This window comes from Ruditapes philippinarum, unplaced genomic scaffold (genome assembly GCF_026571515.1).
Source record: "Ruditapes philippinarum isolate M1 unplaced genomic scaffold, ASM2657151v2 ctg3_1_1_1_1, whole genome shotgun sequence".
NCBI lineage: Eukaryota > Metazoa > Mollusca > Bivalvia > Venerida > Veneridae > Ruditapes > Ruditapes philippinarum.
This window is the reverse complement of record NW_026858508.1, coordinates 517,313-532,540: the sequence shown is the minus strand read 5'-3', so window position 1 is coordinate 532,540 and position 15,228 is coordinate 517,313. Positions and strand designations below refer to the sequence as shown.

Sequence of the window (15,228 nt, the reverse complement as noted above, 5' to 3'; positions counted from 1 at the left end):
AGTTTTTTACTAGAGTTATGAGTTGGCATGAAAGTTTCTTCGTTTGAATTTTCTTTTTCAGAAGTCCATGAAGTCGTATCGCCAGTTTTCGATGTGGTAGCGCTTGTGATGCCGACTTCTGGAGACTTTGTTTGTACATTACTGGAAAAGTTAGTAGTTTCGGTATCATCAAATGACAAAGAAATTTTTAGTTTTGGGCCATGAAATTGTCGAATCATGTATACTTAGTCCGTTTTCCAAAACTTTAGTTGTTTCGGTGAAAAAACTACCAGTGCTTAATATGTCGATGTCACTTTCTGTAGCAAATTCAGTAGGTGAATAGACAGATGGTGTGTTTTTATTGTCATTTAATGATTGACCTATAGCGGAAACATTTATGAAGTTCTCATTTTGCACTGTTGGTTCAGTGTTAGTGGAAGAAGTAACCAAACTAGGATTTTGTTTTGCCGGTGTAGATTCCTTTTCATTTAATAGTGTGTTTGATTGTGTAGTTACATCATTTAATACTGTAATGAGATCACCTCTTTCATCATCTGGTACAGAGGTAACAGATGTTGTCTTATTGCTTTGATCTTGAACATAATCTATTGCCTTTGTTATTTTCTTCGACACGTCATTTATTCCCATGTAAGTATGTGTATCATTGTTATCATTTGTTATATCAATGCTTTCAGTATTCGTATCAGGGATACCACTTGAAAAAGAACTGTTTTCTATAGAATACATAGTTGAAAAGGAACTATTAGATGTAGTTTTTGATAGATTATGATTCGATGTGCCTACCTCCGTATCAGTAGTTGAAATTTCTGTCATTTTCTTTTCAATTGTCTCGGTAGTATATGAAATTTCGACTGTATCGCTTCTGTTATTGCCAAAGGTATGGTTTTCATTCTTGAACAAATCTGTGCTTGAGGTATATTGTGGTATTTGTGTGTACGAAGTCGGAACTGTAGTTCTTTCATCTATTAAAGTCGCAGTATTGCTATCAGTTTCAGGTTCAATTTCCTCTGTTGTTGTCATTGGTAGAACTTCTTCATCGTCTGAAACAGTAGATTCAATATTGAGCGCATAATGTTTAGCATATTTATCGTCCAAAGTCAAATAATCTATTTCGCTTTCAGTTGTCTGTGTTGTTGTCTTAATGTCGCTGGTCAAAGATAACTCTGTACGTCTGTCATCTGTCGGTAGATTTGTAAATGTGCCAAATGAGTAGAGTGACGTTGTAGATTGAGATGTATGTGATGTAATTTGAAAATCTGTAACATGTCCTCCAGTATGACTTGATGAATAAACTTGTTCCTCGGTTGTTTCAGTGATATATTTCGGATGATTAGTATCGGAAATAAAGCTGCCACCATCTGATATTGTCGATTTAGAGATGGCTTCTCTAAGTAGAACTGGCTTTGAATGATGTGTTTGTACGGTGCTACCTGAGAACAAGTGCCATTCAGTTTTAATATTTCCAGACACAAATATGGACGTCGGATCATCTAATATAGATACAGATTGACTACTTAAATAATCACTTGTTGTTTTTTCCTCATCATCCGAAGTAGGGAGGGTTTCTGATGTGGTCAGACCTTTTAAGTGGGTATTTGAAGAAAGTATGGTTCCTTTATTATCTAAAGATGTAGTTTCCTTTTCTAAATCTGTTGATCTCGGTCCTGCTTTATCATTTGTTGTTACCTTATATGAATCTGTCAAGCCTTGATGGTCTATGTCAATTATATGAGTGCTTGGCGTACTTATTAGTGTAATATTTCCCATTTCAATTGTTTCCCTTTTGTTAAAAGTTTGAAGGTTCATTGTGGAATCATATACTTCTTGTGTAATGATTTTGCTTTTCCCACCAAAGGTATTGGTGGCATTTGATACATAGCTGGAAGTTGTTTCAACCGATGATTTATTTGCTACGTACGTAGTATAATCTGATTGACTAGTAACACGAGCTGATTTTCCTGTCAAACTTGTTTTCTTGTCCTTACTTGAAATTGTGCTGGGAATTGATGAAATACTTTCAGTTATTTTGATTGTATCTGGACGGCTATTTGTTACTTTTGTTGATTCATTATATGACTGGGGTGAAGATTGTGAGGTTGAGGTTTCATCAGGATAAATTTTTAATGTTTTGCTGACAAAAGATGTTAAAGATTCAGTTTGGACGTCGCCTGAAAGGTCTCCCTTTGTAAAATTTTGCACTGTAGAGAAAGATTTTGTCGTTGAATTATATAAATTATCCAGAATCATATCATCATGACTTTGATTTAAAATATTTCTAGTTACTTCTTGGAAACTCGATTCATCATGAGCATTTGTTTGAGAAGTAGTAATTTCATCTGAAACAGTCAAGTTAAGATATTGCATATGATCAGTTCGATTGCTAGTTTTGTGGTTTGTCACAAACTCTTCTTTGTTACTAACGTCAGTGCTTGACTTATGGGAAAAGGTGTCAAACACGTTTGTTGTAGTATCGGGTACAAGAATGTCATTTTTTGAAGCAATAGCATGTGTTATAACAGAAACTGTCGTACCATTTTCTGCATTTGGAATTTCATACACTTTTGAACTAGGCTGTTCCGAGCCTGATACGTAATCATCCTTGCTAATTAAGGTTTCAAGTGAAGTAACCTTCTCAGTTTTTGTTGAACTACTAGTATCTCTGTCAAAATTATCTTCGATTGAACTTGAAGCTGATAATGTTGTTTTATGTATCGTTGTCATTTTTACATGATTAGCAGGAATTGATGATATAGAACTAGATTCTAAATGATCTTCAGTTGCAACAGAGTCATAGTCGTATTGGCTAGAAAACATTATATTTGAAATCGGTGTCGCATTGTTTGAACCTTCTGACATTGTGTCTTTTGTTATATCGTTAAAGATGCGTTCAGTGTTTTCAGTATCTTGGACAGAAGTGATTGGTTTTGTATTAAATATTGGTATTGAAGAGACAGAAGTGGGTGTTTCAGAATAACCTTGGACGGTTGATACAGGAGTGAAATCCTGAACACCAGATTCTTTGTCAGATACATCCGGTTGTCTAAGTGTGTCAACAGTATCTGAAACCAAAGACATGGTAGTTTTCAATACAGAAATGGACGAATTACTTCTATTGGTGACATCAGAATGGTTGGAAAGGAAACTATTTGTCGTATGGTATGTACCTTCTGTTGTTATTTCTGTTGCTATTTCATTTTCATTTGTCAATGGATTTGCTTGTGAAGTATTTAGTTTGGTGTTTATCTCATTTTGCACAGTCGATAATACATATTCCCTAGTTAAAGCATTATCATTCATCTCGCCTTTATCGGATAAAGTTATTTTATCAGTAATTTGAACAGAACTTTCATTATTTTGGTGAGATGAAATTGTTGCGCTGGATTGCTGACTTGAAATAGCGTGCCCACTAATTTTAGTGGAGGATTGAGCGTTAAAAGTACTACCTGTGTCGCGTATAACGCGATGTGAATTGATGAATATATCATTAATTGTATCGGAAGTGCTTTGAGCCTGTGAAATAGTATCGCCTTCCACAGTAACTACTTTAGTTCTAGATGATTGATCAGTAGAAAGATTGGTAGCATAAGCATCAGATGGGGAACTGCGTGCGTCTACTTGAGACACAAAAGTGTTGTCATACTTTGATATTAGCTTTGTATATAGAGTACCGCCGTTTCCAGAAGTAACACGATTGTCATTTGTGGTACCTAAAGCTACATTTTTCATAGCAGTTGGAGTAGTTTGTTGCAACAATTCACTGTCATCTCCAAATGTGCTTGTCTCAGTAGAATCAATAGTCACTTCGGCCGAACGATTTGATTCGTCTTTCCTATTAAGAGACATTGTTGAAGGTCTGTCACTTTCACTTCCTAATTTTGGAGATGATGCTGTGTAATCGTTTGTAGAAATCAAGCCTCTGTCTCTTGAATTTTGTTCTGTATAGGAAAAGCCGTTATCTGGCGTGCTTAAGGCAATTTCTACAGTGGGATCGTCGGATGAAAATGTTGCAATGTTTTTGACCGTAAATTTTTCAAAATTCTGTTTTGGTTCTTCTGACATCGTCTGACGATTCATACTAATAGACGATATATCGTTTACAGTGGTTTGCATTGTATATGCATCTTTTTGTAGAGAGGATTCACCATTGACTTGACCAGGACTGGTTTGTGTAAAATCAACGTATGTTTCAGTTTTAACCGGATATATTGAAACAGTTGACAACTTGACAGTATTGCCACTAACTGATGATTCCAGTGAATACAGTTTTTTTGATACTTCTTGAACATCACTAGCCTTTTGTGTAAATGTCTTATCAAAATTTATTATTGTGGAAGATTTGCCCACACTTTTTGACGATGTAGATTCTATTGTCAAATGATTTGTATTGAAATTTGTGGAATTGCCATTTGATGGAGACAACTCATCTTCGGTTAGGTGTGATTGTGTATGAAAAATATCTTCAACTGATTGGTTTATCGGTCCTCCAGATGTATCGTGACTAATTGTTACTAGACTGGTTGCAACGCCTGTCATCGAATTCTGATTAGAATATATTTTTGAATCTTTGGTATCATTATATACCAAAGTTGACAAGTCGTTTTCTGTCCCAACTGTTGATGTTTCTAATGTTTTTGTTTTAGACTTTTCTGAATAAGCATTTGAACTTATTTCTGCCTTAGTATTATCTAATCCTGGAGTATTTTGCTCATCAAACAAATTTGTTTGTGAAGTGTCAAAGGTTTGTCTTGTTTTAATTGATTTATCAGTTGAACTGATTGTAAATAAATTTTCTGGCAGACTTTTATCATATAACTCTAAATGATCAGTAATCGTTGGGGTCATTTTTATAGAAATGTCACTTACATGTGTACCCTCTGTCTTCGCAATATTTGGCGTACTAATGGTAATGAAATCTTCGTCGTTAAGCTTCTGATTGTTTTCTGTCGATATTTCTTCTAATGTTTGAGAAGTCATTACACCAAACGGCAACGTCTTGATAGAACTTGTGGTACTCACTGAAGTGTCCTCCGGGTGACTTGTTGTTTCACTTGTATAAGATAACCCTGTCTCCTTTGTTTCGTTTTTAAAACTTATAACCGTTGCGTTCTTGAGCCTTATTTCAAAAGACGTATTTTCTGATGAACCAGTCCTTTCGGTCATTGACATTGTCGATCCTGAATTTGTTTCTACTTCATCGACATATGTTGAATCAGTAGTTATCGAGATATGTCCTTCAAAATAAGTTTTTGTTCCATTTTTTATCGGGGAACTATCTAAATTTTTATTCGTATTCAACGTGTTTGTATGACCATGAAGAGTAGAAATTGTAACTTCTTTCTGATCATGACTTGTTAATTCGTTATAATTACTTGGTTGTTCGAATGACCTTTTTTTAAGAAAATGAGAAGTTCCATCAATTCCTAAATCATCTGATTCTGACGATGTTGGAACGTATGTTTGTGATTCAAGACTTTCATCAAAGACAAATTCATCTAAATCGGTGTCAAAAGATATCGATTTTTCTGTTATGTATGTATTATCTACTGTTTCGGTATTAAGTAATCTTTTAAATGAAACATCGTGAAAGCCTTCACTCGTCTTTTCTTGTGTAAACTGATTTGTTACCTTTAAGAAAGAGTTGTCTACCTTTTCAGAGTTATCATATGTTTGTTGTAAAAATACTGTCGACGTTTCTGAAGCATGATTGATTTGTGCAATGTCAGTCACAGAGGTTGAAAAAGACATGTCAACATCGCCTTCATTCTCAATGTTCTTCTTACCGTCTGTCACTGATTCAATTTGTTTATAAATATTTGGTGCTGATGTTATGCTATCAATAGTAGAGCTGACTTCAAGATGTGCTTCTGTTGAACTTTCTATGTCGGTGTTGCTTTTTTTATTTGCAGTTGAAGCTATTTGTGTAAATGAGTTTTCAGATGCAGACAAACTCAAATCATGTTTACTTACAGTGGAGAATTCTTTCGGTTCTAAAAGTCTAATAGATTGTGATAAATTTGTAAAACCATTGTTAAACTTTCCTGTTGATGCAGCGTTGGTTGTTTTGTTGATACTTTCTGTGTTAAGTTGACTTTCTTTTGTTGTTGACTCAGACACCGGATTTGTGAAGCCTGTATTACTATAATTTGATTCAGATTTATCATTTATTGATACTGAAGAGCTAACGTTTCTATATAAATCAGTGGTACTTTTACCTTTGAATATTGAACTGTGTTCATCGACGGTGGCATTTGCATTTGGATTCACCGTTAACTCTGGAAGAATAGCTGTGGAAATAGAAGTTACGTATTTTTTCTTGCTCGAAATACTAACAACTGCATTAGTTTCATCATTGGCAGTTGGAGACTTTACCGGTTCGTCAGTAACATCAGTGGCAAGTTCTTTGGTGCTGCTTATTAAATATCTTTCGGCAGAAAATTGATTCGGCGGTGTAGTTGATAAATGCCCAGATTGGACGCCCGTGTTATCAAGGTCCACTAACAAAAATCCATCCTCACTTAAAATTTCAGGACCTTGACCTGTCGAATCATATATATCAGAACTTGGTGTGACAGATGGTGGAGTTGTATAATTTTGTTGATTTTCTGTAGATTCGTTTTCAGTGGCAGATTGTTCAGATGAAGTAATTATGGTTGTTCCTGCAGCACTTTCATCATCATATTGTCTTTCCTCCTTTTCAGTGGCAACTGTTGGAAAGTTTGTATTGTCATTAATTTCTCCTTTCGTACTAGGATAGTCACTTCCTCCTACAGTTACCACAGATCTTTCCATTGTTGTTATACCTGTAAGTTGGAAAACTTGTTCATTTGACTGTTGCTTAATACTGCTTGTGGAAATATCTTTCTTGTCATTGTCAGGTGTGTTAATAAATGTTGATGTGTCACTTTCAAAGGCAGACTCCGTTGTGTGTTTAGAAGTGAAATAATTTAAACCATTAGTTTTTTCTTCATCTCTGATGTACATACTGCTCGATATTTCAGATGTATGAGAAATAGTAGTCTGTTCTACTTTAACTGTCTTATCATCAGGCATATCAATTAGGTCTGCGGTTTCTGTAATATAGGGAGTTTTGTCCGAAGATAAAGAATAACTGATCTCTGTAATGTTGGTAATAGAACTGTTCCGGATTGCAACACCATCGGATGTGCCGTTATATTTTGCTTCGGTTTTATACGTATCACTCGCTTGAATGGTTTCTAAGGTAGTTATTTCTTCTTTGTAACTTTGTGATGACGAATCTGTTTTCATTTGAATGTTTGTACTGAATTGACTTCTGTCTGGTCTTTTAGATTGTGACTCAGATGATAATAATGCAACAGTTCTAGTGTCGTCCGTGACTGAAAGTCAGTTTTACATATATCAATCAATTTATGTTATGTAAAAATTATGCCATGAACCTTGTGTTATATATGATACCAAATAAAACAAAAAATAAACCTCATTTGATTTCTAACAATTGTAATATTAGATATGATAGTTTTAATGTTCCTTCACTATTCTCTTGTAGATAATTATCGTCTTTCGTTATACATCAATCATAAAAAATATAAAGATATAGCTGTTATAAATGTTATGAGATGTTTCTCATTTTCTTTTGTCTTTGTAATATACATGTACTTACAGTTGTAAGATGATTGCAGGCAAAACTTAATATTTATATCATCAATAGACATGATTTTGAGGTTTCGATGTAAGAAATGAGTCAAAAAGACATACTGTCAAAAGAAACAAATATTATATTTTTGTTATAAACACTTACATGATCTTGTTTCTTCTGTCGCATCTTCTCTTACATTTGCAGTATGTGAAGTACTTTCCAAAGTAGACACGTCTTGCCTTGACGTCTTTGCTTTTGATGGTACCTGTGATGTTTCGGATATTATTGTCGAATCTTGAGTTTTCATATACATCCCCAATTTTGAAGTTTCGGGGTTTTCTGTCTCAGTCTTTGACAAGTCGTAAAATAAAGTTGCATAATTCACAGTAGTCTTAAATTCAACATCGCTTTTTGTTTGACTTAAATTCGACACAAGTGTAATGCTTTCATCACTGTTTGTATCCATACTACTACCAGTAAATTCGGGAGACACGGTTAGTGTCTCCTTCGTCGACGTTAAATTAAAAGCACCCGATGTGCAAACAAGTAATCCTTTCAAACAAAAGAATGAATAAACAAACAAATAAGCTGAAGGAAACATTGTTAACTTATTCCTGCAGATGATCAAGGCATCACCGTTGTCGGGATAAAAATAAGCATTTTCACCTCCAAAAACCTAGTGTTCTTCGTGGTCTGTTCAATTACAATATGAAGAAAAAGTTTCATCTTTATATCGAACTTCATCAAATAATTCAAGACCTTTATAGTTGTTAGATAAGAACCATTAAAATGATTATGCCAATTAATGATTACTGATATTAATTTCATACAAGGATTTCAAAAGAACTTCGGGCTGATTACGGTCAATACGTTTGCAGGCAATTTCCGTCCTCCGTTACAAAATTGGACCATTAAAATCACCGTTGGGTATTATTTATGGCGAAGGCAGATGCAAATAAAATCTACAATAGTAATTTGTCAAAGGCTTGTTTCCAGCCTTAGTGTCTGCAGTTGTTAATTGGATTGTACAGGTACAACTCTTTTTTATGAAAACAATAAACAGTCTGAAGTACAATTAAGATCATTTATGTCATGCACTGTTTTCATCTAAGTAATCGAGGTGCAATACTGTTCAACACTTGTTTGAAGTTAAAAAAAAAACCTTACCAAATTTAAGAACAATACAATGATATAGTGGCTGTCAGCGGTAAATTATATGTATTAAAAACAATTTATCCTGTCACTTGTATCAATTTCGGCCCGATAACAAGGTGCCGTATATTTTTACTGATCTACGGCACTTGATCACGTGGTATGCATGTTTTTGCCGGACTACTTTTCAAGAAAAAATATAAAAACTGTCGTTAAATCTTCTGTGTGTAGAATAACGAATTTTGGAAACGTTGATAAAACTTTGTTTATTTTATTTCACTCTATAATTTTTCAAGCGAAATAAAAATATTAAAAGTGAAATAAATGTAAAACTTAACTCGTTTGCGACGTTAAAATAGCGTACTTGATTTGATTGTTTTGCACGTGCTGTTTGGCGCTACATTGTGACGTCACGTAAACAATACTTTAAACGTCTGTACAGCGTTAACGACTGAATAAAAGATATTTGTGTTCGAATTTATTTTCTTAGTTAGACCATTTTCTTTCATTCTAGATAGTTTTCACAACAAAATTCGACAAAAAATTGTTTTTATTTATCACATTTTTCAAACAAAATGGCGCCCTCAATGTGAAAATACACAGGGAGATAATAAGAACGGCGAGTGCATTGTTGTAGAATAATGAACGCTTCGGGCCATCTTTGTTTATATAGAAACATTTCCGATAGTGTGATTAAAGGTAGTTTGCCTAATAAAAGTCTTTAAAAAAAAACGATGACAGGATAAATAGAATAATAGATTGGTGCCGTGGATGGAGAAAGTTTATCTGGCGAACCCAATAAATTCCGGAGCAGAGCCAGATAAACTTTCTCCATCCACGGCACCAACCTATTATTCTCTCTCTCTCTCTCTCTCTCTCTCTCTCTCTCTCTCTCTCTCTATATATATATATATATATATATATATATATATATATATATATATATATATATATATATATATATATATATATATATTTGCTAGAATCTAGCATTTTCTTTAAACGAGTAGATAAATCAGTTGTTGTGTATATTTCTGTCATTTAAGGGCTAAGAACTCATGAAATACTAACCAGAAAAAAAGAGCTGTCGGTAGGACAGCACGCTCGACTATTCTAAGTGCTTGATAGTATGACCCTCCAATTATGACCCTAAGTGCATGTGTAAAGTTTCAAGTAAATATCTTTGAAGACCTTTAACCTTTAACCAAAATTTCTAAGTTTCAAAGGGGCAAATAATTCTGCAAATATTGCAGGCAGAGTAATGCAATTTTTCAAACTGATGTACATTGTTACTATAAAAAAAGTATTTTAAATTTCAATTGAATATCTCAAGCAATAATTGTGATATTTGACTTTACAAAAAAAACTTTAACCAAAATTTCTAAGTTCCAAAGGGGCATAATTCTGTCAATATTGTAGGCATAGTTATCCAACTTGTCAATCTGATGTACCTTGTTACTATAAATAAGTATTGTAAGTTTCAATTGAATATCTCAAGCAATAATTGAGTTATTTGACTTTACAAAAAACTTTAACCAAAAGTTCTAAGTTAAAAAGGGGCAAAATTCTGTCAATATTGTAGGCAGAGTTATCCAACTTGTCAATCTGATGTACCTTGTTACTATAAATAAGTATTGTAAGTTTCAATTGAATATCTCAAGCAATAATTGAGATATTTGACTTTGAAAAAATTTTAACCAAAAGTTCTAAGTTAAAAAGGGGCATAATTCTGTCAATATTGTAGGCAGAGTTATCCCACTTGTCAATCTGATGTACCTTGTTACTATAAATAAGTATTGTAAGTTTCAATTGAATATCTCAAGCAATAATTGAGATATTTGACTTTACAAAAAACTTTAACCAAAAGTTCTAAGTTAAAAAGGGGCATAATTCTGTCAATATTGTAGGCAGAGTTATCCCACTTGTCAATCTGATGTACCTTGTTACTATAAATAAGTATTGTAAGTTTCAATTGAATATCTCAAGTAATAATTGAGATATTTGACTTTACAAAAAACTTTAACCAACGCAGACGCCGACGCGGACGCTGACGCCGACGCCGACGCCAAGGCGACTACAATTGCTCTCATATTCTTCGAATAGTCGAGCTAAAAATTAACGTACTCGTAAATTTCCAAGTTATAGGGCCGTATGGGTCGTATGGGCATGTTCCTTTATGAACCTCGCTTCAAATACTTCTGAAAGGCTAGGCATATTCGGCCAAAAGAATGTTCATATGTATGACAGTTTTAAAATCGAAACTGTGTCCAAATTAAAGTTCCAAGCTCCCAAATGATTAGCCTTTCCTCGATATTATATGAGACAAAATGTCCATTTTACTGTTAGGTACCTCCTAAACACTAAATGTAAGAGCTATATAGAAGCCTGCAATTTTAGCCGTTTGTGATTAAAATAACTTCAGCTGTTGGAATGCACGTGCAATACAATTATTCACAAGCCGATAGTTAAGCCAACACTCTTTCTCTCTCAGACTTTACAGTTTCATTAAAAGTAATCTTTGAAATCGCCTTAACTGGTAATTTGTTCTATTTCCCTGTCAGATTTGTTTGTGACGCATGCCAAAAAGCGATAAAAACTGTTTTATCTTTAACGTTATATATTTTATTTTAACGTAATATGAAAGGTATACCTACTTAAGAAGTTGGTAAAAAAGCTTAAATAAACGTAATCAAGAACTTTAGAGCGTTAATGTTAACCTAAATGACTTCATATTGTCATTTTACAAGCCTAATTGTTTTAACTTTTTCTGCTATGAGATAAAGTGTATAAATGTAATAAACTAAACTCAAGTAGTCCGGACAAACTTTAAAATGAAATAATTAAAGGGCCATGACAAAAATCATTGAACCATAAAGTACCTACAGTATGCACAACTAGACTTGCTTTGGTGCTGATCTTTTCTGTAAAGTTTGGATGAAATTGCACCAGTAGTTTTTGAGGAGTAGTCGGACAGGTTCTGTGACTGACAGACACAGATGGACAGACAGACAGCGGCAACACAAAAATACATCAGCATAATTCTGCAGAATTCCAGGCCAGCTCTAGTAAAAAATATGACTTCAATAAAATCCAGCTTGACACACACACAAACACCCACGTTCAAAACTTGGTCTATAGAATGCATGCACTCAAATAAAATAAAGGAGCATAAGAACATATTTATCTATATACATTTATTCTGAAGTTAATATTTCAAGAGAAATATCTATACATTTATTTGTGTATAATACTTAATCAATAATACAAAACTTGTAATATAACTAAATTCTAATCTTGTTAAAAAGCTTTTTTTTAAAACTAAAGCACACTCATTAAATATTTCTATCCCATAAAAATTCACACATATCATTTTAAAAGTATCTTTAATTTCATTAAAAACTAAGACGAAGGTAAATAAACAATAACTAGATTCATTTAAAGCAAATAAAAAAGACCAGAGTGATAAGCTATGCATAACAACTATTTAACAATTTAAAACAAATTTCAACAAAACAATTCATAAGGAAAAAAAAATAAAAATCAATAATATAAAGGGGTATAATGCTATTGTAGTAAGCTAAAACCTTATTATAAATATGCTATATTAATAAGCATCAATATTGCTGCGATATAGCGATATAACTATATCAAATGCATGCAATCAAAAACAAGATTGCATTTGTGAAAAAATGCTATGCTACTGCATTAATACAACACCAAATAGTTGGAACAGATGTAGATTTTTTTTTTGGTTTCTATACAACTATACAATTCAGCTTTGCCATAATGCAGTAGTGTCTAGTGAATTGAAGCCCTTCACCCAAGGAACAATCCTACCAAGTTTAATTAAATTAAACTAATGGTTTTTAAGAGAATATTTTTAAAGTTCACTATATAATCAATAAAATACACACACACTTGCACACACAGAGATGCATCGCTGCGCAGATGCTGCGGTGGCATAAAAGAAAACCAAAATCTTGATTCTTGACATATCAAAATCTGAAGAAGAAAAATAAACATGTTAAAATCACATATTTCTAACTAAAAACAAACTTGAATATTTTAATTAATTGATCTTGGTCTGCTTTGACTCTGGAACTGTCCATTGTAAATAATAGGGAGTTCCTTACTGAGCTGACTTCACTCTATGCTTCTAGTGTCATTTTCACGGCTAAAACTCTTACAATAAACCTACTGTATAATTAGTTAAAAAGATTTTTGACAGGTGAAATTAACGTATATAAATGGTTATTTGTATATATAACCAAGGTGCAAGGCAAATCTTATGCTGCAAACAACCGTTTATATATGTCCTTAAACCTGTCAGGAATCTTAATAATAAATTTATAATACAGCAAACTTCCTTTTTTTTTAAGAGAAGAAATGTAATTTTTATTAATAAATTGACAGCAGCCTTGCATATAAAACTGTATAATACTACATGTTTCTTAAGTCGCTTTTCATTTGATAATCGTTATAAATATTTCTGACAGGTAATATGGCTGAATATAAATGGCTGTTTGCAATAAACACCAAGCCGCTTCCAAACAACTGTTTATATAGGGCCATATAACCTGTCAAAAACATGCAGTATTATAAGACATTATATACAGGTATAAAGCAGCATAGGATACCTCATACATTGTCTCCATGGGAGACAAATGTTATACAGTGGAGCCTGTCTAATCCGAACTCGTCCGGACCTGAAGAAAAGTTCGGATTAGAAAGGTTTCCGGATTAGAAAGGTATCCGAATTAGGAGGTTTTTTTACATGTTTTTTTTTTCATGTTATTTGCAAAATAGTTTAAGGAAAGAAAACGGGAATGCATTTGAAATTGCAATTTAGATATTTTATTATTGCAGTCTCTTATCGTTCATTTTACTACATGTGAATACAAAAATAAAGAAATAAAAATAAATCAATAAGCAAAAATATTATGTCCTCCAGGGTAAGTTAACCTACGATGTTAAACAGGAGGGCCGAGACATGATTTGATATTCGTACCAGCATTTGTCAGTTGTTGTTTACTCGTATCCGATTCAGCGACTATCCGAATTAACTGACAGTTTCCATTAATTTTCATTACTTAATCGCGTATCATTGAATCCTATACAAAAGATTAAAAGATATTTCTATTGCATTATATCAAAATATTTATAGAAGCTAACGAAAAACAATCAATTAAGCAATTATAGAAGATATCAAGGCAAGCTAAGTGTAATTTTCACACCTTCGCAGATCATACGTTTCACCCATTAATCAAGCGAAATAGGTGTATGTTTACACCTGTAATATGTGCGATTATTTGTTATTTTGAATGAAGGTGTGACATTTGGCAAAATCTGTTCGGATCCGAGAGGTAAATTTTAGAGTAAAATAAGAACAAAAATTGAAAAAATCGTCCGGAATTCGGAGTAGACAGGTTCCGGATCCGAAAGTTTTTTTACTATTGAAAATAGAACGAATAAAATCGGGACCTGACACTTCGTTCGGATAAGAAAGGATTCCGGATTAGAAGGGTTCGGATTAGCAAGGCTCCACTGTATAAAAAAATATTCTTAACACACGAAATATCTATATGAAAATATGCAGTAATATCTATAGCAATCATTAATATCAATATATCACTTTTCAAATGAACGAAAATACTTGCATTGTATTTTTACCCTTAAAAAAGGATTGACTTTCTATATATATATAGAAAATGTATAATTAAATAACAAAACATACTAAAAAAACCTGAAATGTCCAACAATATTGTTACTCAACGTTCATTATGAACAATTCTAAAATATACCCCAAGCAATAGCTTTTAACATACAGAAAACCAATATAGGTTTCAAAACATAGTTAATATAACTATAGAATTCAACACCTTAGTTACCCTTCCCTCTTGTGTCTTATTCTGTCAAATGTGATAGGCTAGGAACCATACCCTTCTGAAATGTGATAGGCTGGGAACCAGGAACAAATTACAATCATATGACTGTATTAAACTTACAATTTGACTGTTCAAATAGATTTTAATATATTTAATATGATAAAAATCACCTCTTGTTATTATTTCAACCTGACTTTGTTGTACCTAACATTGCTATTGGTCTAGGCAGCTTATATGATTATGTGTTCACAAATTCGCATCACTTTTTAAAATTCTTTGTGTCACTCTATCCATGCAATTTTTTTAAAAAGAGAACAATGGCACACATTATTATAAATTATTATAAGTCTGACTGAATTTTTTTTTCTCGAAAATGATGTAAAATATCACAAGTATAGCACAGGACAAAATCATGGAATGAGATCTAATGCCCTACTTCATTGGTAACAAGCAATCAAAAAAAAAAATTGGTTGAGACAAACTTAATTTTATGGTTTTAGTCAAAAAATAATCTGTTAACAATATCACATGTTCAACCAATTTCTGACATACAAACATAAAAGTAATACTTTTAAT

General features: G+C 32.9%; 1 protein-coding gene across 1 annotated transcript; it reads right to left on the bottom strand.

The window, feature by feature from the left end:
- Positions 1–168: 168 nt before the first annotated feature.
- Positions 169–8,295, bottom strand: LOC132753435 (uncharacterized). Its single transcript, XM_060743910.1, has 2 exons — positions 7,778–8,295; positions 169–7,355 (listed from the first exon to the last, which is right to left on the bottom strand). The coding sequence occupies exons 1-2, from the start codon at positions 8,214–8,216 to the stop codon at positions 169–171; spliced, it is 7,626 nt and encodes a 2,541-aa protein (XP_060599893.1). The 5' UTR covers positions 8,217–8,295.
- Positions 8,296–15,228: the final 6,933 nt, after the last annotated feature.